Source organism: Ananas comosus, linkage group 25, assembly GCF_001540865.1.
Source record: "Ananas comosus cultivar F153 linkage group 25, ASM154086v1, whole genome shotgun sequence".
In the NCBI taxonomy this organism is placed as follows: Eukaryota; Viridiplantae; Streptophyta; class Magnoliopsida; order Poales; family Bromeliaceae; genus Ananas; species Ananas comosus.
Window position 1 is genome coordinate 3716855 of NC_033645.1, and position 8917 is coordinate 3725771.

Genomic DNA, 8917 nt, shown 5'->3' on the forward strand with positions numbered 1-8917 from the left:
CGCCAGGCGCGGCAAGGTAGAAAAGATGAGAGAGATGGAGGGCTAGAATACTGCTAGATTCATATCTACAGCCAGGGAGGCTCCACGGTGCAGTCCTAAATAAAGAGTTCTGGCTTGGGCTTTTCAGTATGCTCGGTACTGATCTAAACCTGATTTAAACCTGATCTTATCTATCTGGCACAGATTACACGGGACAAGTCGCAGTAGCTTTCACCGAAAAATCTCCCTCAAATTGCTCTACGAAAACTACTATGGTACAACCAAAGAGACCCTTGCCTTGGCGAACCAAACAATTTTAGAGGGGTCGACGGATTGTACAATGACCCCGTGCCTCTCCTAGTATTGGAATCACCTCCCCTCCCTTGGACCAGCTATATCTTCCCGTACCACATGCACATATTTATTACTTTTTAAGTAATTAGGAGAGCTGCTCAAATAATCGCCTGCAGCAAACGAGATTAGTTCGTTAAGATGGCTCATAAGCACGAGGTCACGGGAAGAAGGGAGACGGTGATCGACATTGGGGGAATAAAGCCCCCTTCAAGTTTCACGGGTGGGCTGGAGTTCTCCGGGCTGACTTACACCGTAACGAAGAAGCAGAAGGCCGCAGACGGAGAATGGGCATCGCAGGAGGTGGACCTGCTGCACCGGATCACAGGGTATGCCCCAAAGAGATGCGTCACTGCCGTGATGGGGCCCAGCGGAGCCGGCAAGTCCACCTTCCTGGATGGCCTGGCTGGCCGCATAGCCAGCGGCAGCCTCCGAGGGAAGGTGTCCCTCGATGGCACCGAGATGAGCCCCGCCGTCGTCAAGCGCACCTCCGCCTACATCATGCAGGACGATCGCCTCTTCCCCATGCTCACCGTCTACGAGACCCTCATGTTCGCTGCCGATTTCCGCCTCGGCTCCATCTCCTATGCCGACAAGAAGGAGAAGGTGGAAAAGCTCATCGAGCAGCTCGGCTTAACGGTAATTACTTTAATTGCTTAGTTAACAAGCTAAAGTGCTGCACATTTGATTGATCGACTGACTTGCGAGCCCAAAAAATTCGTTAGCCTGATTACCTTGCATGAACCAATCATGCATGCACGATTTATAATTATAGTCATCACGGAACACGTACATCGGCGACGAGGGCACGCGCGGAGTGTCCGGCGGGGAGCGGCGGCGCGTGTCGATCGGGGTGGACATCATTCATGGGCCGGCGCTGCTGTTCCTGGATGAGCCCACGTCGGGGCTGGATTCGACGAGCGCGCACAGCGTGATAGAGAGGGTGCACCACATCGCCCGCTCCGGTAGCACCGTGATCCTGACCATCCACCAGCCCTCCTACCGCATCCAGATGCTGCTGGACCACCTCATCATCCTGGCGCGGGGGCAGCTCATGTTCATCGGCCCTCCCAAGGACGTGGGCCCCCACCTGGGCCGCATGGGCTGCAAGGTTCCCAAGGGGGAGAACTCCATCGAGTACCTGCTCGACGTCATCCAGGAGTACGACCAGTCGGACATCGGCGTCGCCGTGCTCGCCGACTTCTGCCTCACGGGGCTGAAACCGCCACGCCTCTCCGCCGAGAGCGGCGGCCCCTACTCTGTCGCCTCCAGCGTCCCTCCCACGCCGGCCGATGATTCCGCAGCAGGTCGTCGCCGTAGTCTCCAGCATAGCCACGCAGGAGGGGCAGCTGCAGATGAGTTCGACCACAGCTTGAGGAGCCCCTGGGGATCGTCCAAGTCCCCATGGAGCGGCAGCCGGAGCGGCGTCATCGAATCGCTCAGGTTCACACCCTCCCGCCAGAGGAGGGATCAGCAAAGAAGGCCACAGAATCCTCCAAGGTACGTACGCGTTTATAATATTATTATATACATACATTACTACTTACTAAGTGCTTTTGATAATTAAATTAATTGGATTTATTATACATATTTTATATTTATATTATATTTAATATATATATATATATATATATATATATATATATATATATATATATACCCAAATTAATTAATTAATTAATTAATTAGTTAGTTAATTTGTCTCAGCTTATCTCCTGGCTACTACACCTACTCCCACGAGATCCTGTCGAGCACGCCGACGCCCCACAGCAGCGACTACACTGTGAACGAGGATGACTACCAGAGCCCGAACGTGCGGGGCGGAGGTGTGGGTACTGATGCGGCGCAACTTCACCAACATCTGGCGCACGCCGGAGCTGTTTCTGTCCCGCCAGATGGTGCTGACCGTTATGGGCCTGATGATGGCCACCATGTTCCTCAAGCCCAAGGACACCCCCCAGGGCATCACCAACCGCCTCAGCTTCTTCATCTTCACCGTCTGCCTCTTCTTCTTCTCCTCCAACGACGCCGTCCCAGCCTTCATCCAGGAGCGCTTCATCTTCATTCGCGAGACCTCCCACAATGCCTACCGCGCCTCCTCCTACACTGCCGCCAGCCTCGTCACCTACCTCCCCTTCCTCCTCCTGCAGGCCGCCACCTACGCCGGCATAGTCTGGTTCGCGCTCGGCCTCCGCGGCAGCTTCCTCTACTTTCTCGTCATGCTCTACATGTCGCTGCTGTCCACCAACTCCTTCGTCGTCTTCGTCAGCTCCGTCGTTCCCAACTTCATCCTCGGGTATGCGGCCGTCATCGCCTTCACCGCCCTCTTCTTCCTGTTCTGCGGATACTTCCTCAGCAGCCACAGCATCCCACGGGGCTGGAAGTGGATGAACGCTGTCTCCACCATGAAGTACCCCTACGAAGGGCTGCTCATGAACGAGTTCCAGACGAACCGCACCTTCGCCCACGACTTGATCGGCAGAGCCGTCACGGGTGAGGACATCCTACGCCAGATGTCTATCAGCCTCAACGAGTCGGACAAGTGGAAGATGGTGCTCTATCTGCTGGGCTGGGCGGTGTTCTACCGCATTCTTTTCTATTTGGTTCTCCGGTTTGCATCCAACAACCAGAGAAAGTGACGAATTAATGCCTCCTTCCATTTCACGCCTCGCTTAAAAAGTATGAATCCCAAAAGGCGAAAAATCGGGCACCGTGCAATCCAATCTGCACAAAAATGCAACGACGATCGACAGGGTTATCCATTACTGTTGCACGAGTGGTTTTATGGTTCAAAATCTATAATATTTGAAAAAATATATATTGTATATTTTATATTTTGAATAATAAGTTTGTTATCTAGTCACTAGCTAGGTTTGCAAGATTGTTATAAATTAATATATTCCTGGTAACAAGTCAGCAAATATATATGAAAATAAAAAATATACCTCCTAATTCATAATAATTCAATATTTCTATCATCTAAAATTTATAGTAATTTTACTATTCCACTAACACCCTTTATAACTAGCTAACTTAAATTAAATAATAATATTTTAATTTAAAATATAAAAATTTATTTAAAATATATTATAAATGGTGATCTAAATGGGCCCTAAGATTCTAGCTAACGAATCAATGGGGTGATAATTCCTGTCTGCATCTTACCATGGTGTGAAACTCCATTGAATATTTTTCCCTCAAAATTTTCTGACTTTCCAGTCTGTGCGACTGTGCGTTGTAGCAGCGGCAAGCATTATTACAATAGAACATTAGGTTGAAAGGGGGAAACACTATTTTATTCATACCACGGTTTAAACCTTCCCCGTTCAGAGGACCTGTCTTATTCTTCCCTCGAGGAGCGAACAGCAATGCTCGGTAAATGCAGCATTTCAGCTAACAATAAATTTCCAAACCAAAGAAGGAGTGCGCAAGGTCAAAGACTTCCGCCCCATAAGCCTTATCAATGGAATCCAAAAGATCATCTCCAAAGTACTGGCTAATAGACTCGCACTTACTCTACCAACCATCATCACCTCAGTGCAATCAGCTTTTCTCAAAGACCGGCTGTTGGCCGATTCGTTCGTTACTGCAAGTGAATTAATAAACTGGTGCTCAAAAGTTAGGAGGGAATGTGCAAGCATCAAGGTAGACTTCGAGAAAGCATTCGACAACGTCAGTTGGTCTTTCCTAAAAAGTGTACTGCATTGGCTAGGTTTTACGGATAAATGGTGAGGCTGGATCAAACAATGTATCTGCAATGCTAAAGTGGCCGTTCTTGTCAATGACACTCCGACTAATTGGATCAAAACTAGGAAGGGGCTTAGACAGGATGACCCTCTCTCCCCTTACCTATTCCTCCTAGTGGCCGACAATCTGGCCAGGTTAACTGAGGCTGCGAGAGGAAATAACCTATTACGCGGCATCGGACCATTTGATGATTGCCAGACGGTGCTTATCCAATACGCCGACGACACAATCTTCTTCTGCGAGCCAAGGAAATGATGTATGCAAAACCTACTATTTGTTTGGAAGATCTTCGCATGGGCCTCTAGCCTCAAAATCAATTTGGATAAATCGGATCTCTACTACATCGGATCCTGCCATGCAAAGCCGAAAAGCTAGCCAGCATTGTAGGCTGCAAAGTCGGCAAGCTATCCTTCTGCTATATAGGGTTGCCGCTCCACAACAAACAACTTCGTAAGGAGGACTGGGCCGTGGTTATCAATCGTATAAAGGCGAGAATTGAAGGATGGAAAGCCAAATTACTCTCCCTTGGGGGAAGACTAACGCTCGTCAACTCGGTACTCTCTAACCTGCCACTATTCTATTTTTCAATCTTCAAAGTGCCCCAGTGGGTACTACACCGGATAGAAGCCTTAAGACGAGCATTTTTCTGAAAATGGTGCTCTAAAATCGCCGGTGGTACTTGCCTTGTCAACTGGAAAGCCATCTGCAAAAGCAAGAGAGAAGGTGGCTTAGATATCAAGGACATGGAATCAATGAACACGGCTCTCTTGACCAAATGGTGGTGACGTTTCTTCAACGAGCCAAAACTCCACTGGTGTAAACTAATCAGATCCCTCTACTACGCCAGAAGAAGGCCACTGCACGAAAGTAGGGCTTTCGCCCCTTACTCACAATGGTGGAAAGGTGTGGTTCGATGCTGCGAAATTTTCATCTGCGGCGTAACCTACGACCTAGGCAATGGCAAGAACATCAGGATGTGGTCCGATATTTGGATTGGAGAAACCCCCCTTCAGACCCTATTTCCGGATATTTTTACGGTTCTTACGCACAAGGAGTCCCGAATATCTCAATGCTGGAATGCAAATGGATGGAGATGGCGTTTCATCTGCCGTGGCTTCTCGACAGCCAATTCTACTGAACGACGCACACGACTAACGATGTTCAAAAACCTGCTTCTACACCATTCCCCCCACGACAGACTTGACTCGTATAAATGGAGGTGGACATCCAACCAAATATTTACAGTCAAATCTCTTTATTCGTTCCTTACTAACGCGGGACAACGAACCCCGTTGAACTGGCATATCTGGACTTTGAAAATTCCACTCAAAATCAAAGTCTTCATTTGGCTATTATTTCGGAAGAAATTACTCACTACTGACAGACTGCTTCAACGAGGCATTTCTGTTGACCAACAATGTGCCTTCTACGCTGTATCAACGGAAAGCTATGACCACCTTTTCTGTTCTTGCGTTTATATCCGATACCTATTTGTTAATGTGGATGGATTGGATATACCTACTGCCACCCTTGGTGACGTTCGAAGTCTTTGGGCTGACTTAGCTGCCATTCATGTCGAATCGTTAAGAATGCGAAGTCTAACCCTACTGGCTGCGATCTGGTGGGTGGTCTGAAAGGACGGAAACAACTCCGTTTTTCAGACAACTACGCCCGATGCGGCCCGCTCTCTGGAATGTGTTAATCTTCTTACGACCGACTGAACCGTGCTGACATGAAACAACATTAGGCTTACTCTTCCTTTTCACCCTCTACTTACATCTTTTTTTGCCTCTTTGACCTGTTGTCTGTTTTTCTTTCGGAGGCATAAGCTGCTTCCATCTCTGTACGCTCAATTCATTTTATTTAATGAATGAAGCAGGTAGCTAGCTACCTATTTAAAAAAAATAAATAAATTTCCAAACCTACACCGGTGACTTAAATCACAATTTAATTTACAATTTGTTAAATACACTCCTAAAAATTTGTATACTTTAGAAACTAAATTGATTAGCTAAATCCAAGGGTAGATTTCAAAAGTGTAGAACAAATTTTAGATTTGGATGGATTAAATAGTATTTATCGTGAATTAAGTTTTGGGAGTGATTCAAAATCCCTTAAATCCCAAAACCTGCTTCGACCACCGCAAACCACCAACGCCAGCACCACCACGAGGCAATGCCACCATTGCACCAATGAATAGCGGCATCAACCCCATCAACTTTGCTATCACTTCTTCCATTAACCACCACTGCAGCCAAGTAACTACCGCCCAGCTGTCCCATATGAATTGGTTACTATTCTAGCTACCCGAATTTAATTGGGACACAGAAAGGTAGCTCTTATTAGGGAGGAGAGAGTCACGCGAAAATAAATGGACGCGGTCCTTCGATGAGGACCGTAGTTAAAGAATGAAAGTGGGAAGTAGGTAGCAGGTTGGTTGGTTGCGCCACCGACGCCCCGTCGCAATACCATTGATGTTCTAGTCCTATTAAATAAGAAAATCCAGACGATCCATCGCGCAAGCGAGAAATTCGAGCCGCCCATTCCAGCCCTAACTTATCCTGCTAGGCTGCTACCCTCCAATCGGGGGTTTCTCCCCTCAGATCCCTCCCCAGATAAGTAACGCTCAGCACACATCATCATCTTTGCTCCCCCTCCTCGTCCTCCTCCTCCTCGTCTTGTTTAAAAATAAAAAAAATTACCGAATATTAATTCCAAGTACGGCTACGGGCCACGAGAGGAGAGATATAGGACGATCGATGGTTCACCCTGTAGCAGAGGCGGACGAGCGGAGCCCGTTCGGGCGGCTGAGCGCTCCGGAGTTCTACGCGCGCCACTCCATCTCCCACTCCTCATCCTCCTTCGTGAATCCCCGCGGCCTCCGGATATTCACCCAGCGCTGGGCCCCCCTCCCCCCGGCCGAGATCATGGGCACCATCGGCGTCATCCACGGCTTCACGGGGGAGTCCAGCTGGATGGTCCAGCTCACGGCGGTGCACTTCGCCAAGGCCGGCTTCGCCGTGGGCGCCCTCGACCACCAGGGCCACGGCTTCTCCGACGGCCTCACCAACCACATCCCCGACATCGAGCCCGTCGTCGACGACTGCGTGGCCTTCTTCGACTCCTTCCGCTCCGACTACCCGCCCTCGCTGCCCTGCTTCCTCTACGCCGAGTCGCTCGGGGGCGCGATCGCGATGCTCATCCACCTGCGGGGGACGGGGAGGGGCTGGGACGGCGCGGTGCTCAACGGCGCCATGTGCGGCATCAGCCCCAAGTTCAAGCCGCCTTGGCCCCTGGAGCACCTGCTGTGGCTGGCCGCCGCCGTCGCCCCCACGTGGCAAGTGGCCTTCACCCGGGGCTCCATCCCGGACCTCTCCTTCAAGGTGGAGTGGAAGCGCAAGCTGGCGCTGTCCAGCCCCCGCCGGACCGTCGCCAGGCCTCGCGCCGCCACGGCGCTGGAGCTGCTCCGCGTGTGCCGCGAGGTGCAGGCCAAGTTCGAGCAGGTCACGCTGCCGCTTCTGATCGTGCACGGCGGCGACGACGTCGTCTGCGATCCCGCCTGTGTCGAGGACCTCTTCCGCCGCGCCTCCAGCAAGGACAAAACCCTCCGGATCTACCCAGGCATGTGGCATCAGCTCATCGGGGAGCCCGACGACAACGTCGAACTTGTGTTTGGCGAGATCCTTCATTGGCTCAGGCTTCGGGCCCGAGGCCGTACACATCTCGTTCACTAGCAGACGCTACAATCCGCTATCCGATCGCATGCATGGATGCATCATAGGCTTTCGGTTTAGGAGCTCTATCGAATTTCTGGTCTCCCTTTCTCTAGACCTTTCTTCTTCTTTTTTTTTTTCTTTTTTTTTTTTTTTTACGACTTTCCGTGTCCGCCCTACTTCTTCCGTCTTTCTAGTAGATCCACTATTGAGCTACACATCTATGAAAAGCTTAGTAATAGTAGTTCTCTTAATTTCGTTCCTCTGTTTTTGTAATATACTTCCAAATTGCATTACAAAGTATACTTCCAAATTGCATTACAAGATGCGTGATAATAACAAACAGTCTTCACATTTAACATATAATTTTACTTTACAATTTACAAAGCGGAAAATGGCAACTTATCAACTAGCTAGTGATCTTTTTATATTCAATTTTCGCAAATCACATTGTTGCCGGTGTTAGACAAGGACAACTCTTTTTCCACAAAAACCTTGTTGATAAGTAACTCAACTTTAAAAAACTATGATAAATTTAGACCTAGTCATATTACTACTTGGAATTTATTTCATCAGATTTTAAGCTGAATAAGTTTATGAAATCATATCTTTAGTATTAGCCCGATTCTATGTAGCATATAGAAATGCCACACTAAACGACAAATATTGTAAAAAAATTATAATTACCGGCGATTTGTAAGATAATGATACCTGTAATCCATTTTAAGGGTATCTAATTACTTGTATAATACAACACAATCTTACACATTCCAACTAAATAGGAGCAAAACATAAAAGAAGCTATGGTTGGCATAATTCATTCATTTTGTGCTGATTGATTTGAGAAGTCTCCTGATAGCATCCACTTAACTGTGGAATATGATTTTTATTTATTCCTCCAAATCATGAATTTAGAAGTGTGAATTTGTGAAATTTAGTAAGTGTGATTTTGGATAAGAAATTGTTAAATAGGGAAGCTATTAGGGAATTTTGTCAAAAAAGATAATAGCTATTTATTTGGAAGATACGGAGACATTAAAAATGCTAAGTTTTAAGATTGGTTGTGGTGATTTTAGTACATATATATCTATATCTTGGAATTTGAAGGTAAATATTTTACCTTATCA

The 8917-nt window shown here is 47.9% G+C and overlaps 2 protein-coding genes across 2 annotated transcripts; both read left to right on the forward strand.

Annotated features, from left to right (window-relative positions):
* Positions 438-3196, forward strand: LOC109729034 (ABC transporter G family member 6-like). The gene is given in 4 exon segments (XM_020259649.1): positions 438-969; positions 1106-1830; positions 2038-2148; positions 2150-3196. Coding segments are annotated over 4 exon segments (2154 nt in total). The 5' UTR covers positions 438-471; the 3' UTR covers positions 2970-3196.
* LOC109703664 (caffeoylshikimate esterase-like) lies at positions 6458-8053 on the forward strand. The gene has a single exon (XM_020224373.1). It carries the CDS (start codon positions 6837-6839, stop codon positions 7809-7811), a length of 975 nt encoding a protein of 324 aa, XP_020079962.1. The 5' UTR covers positions 6458-6836; the 3' UTR covers positions 7812-8053.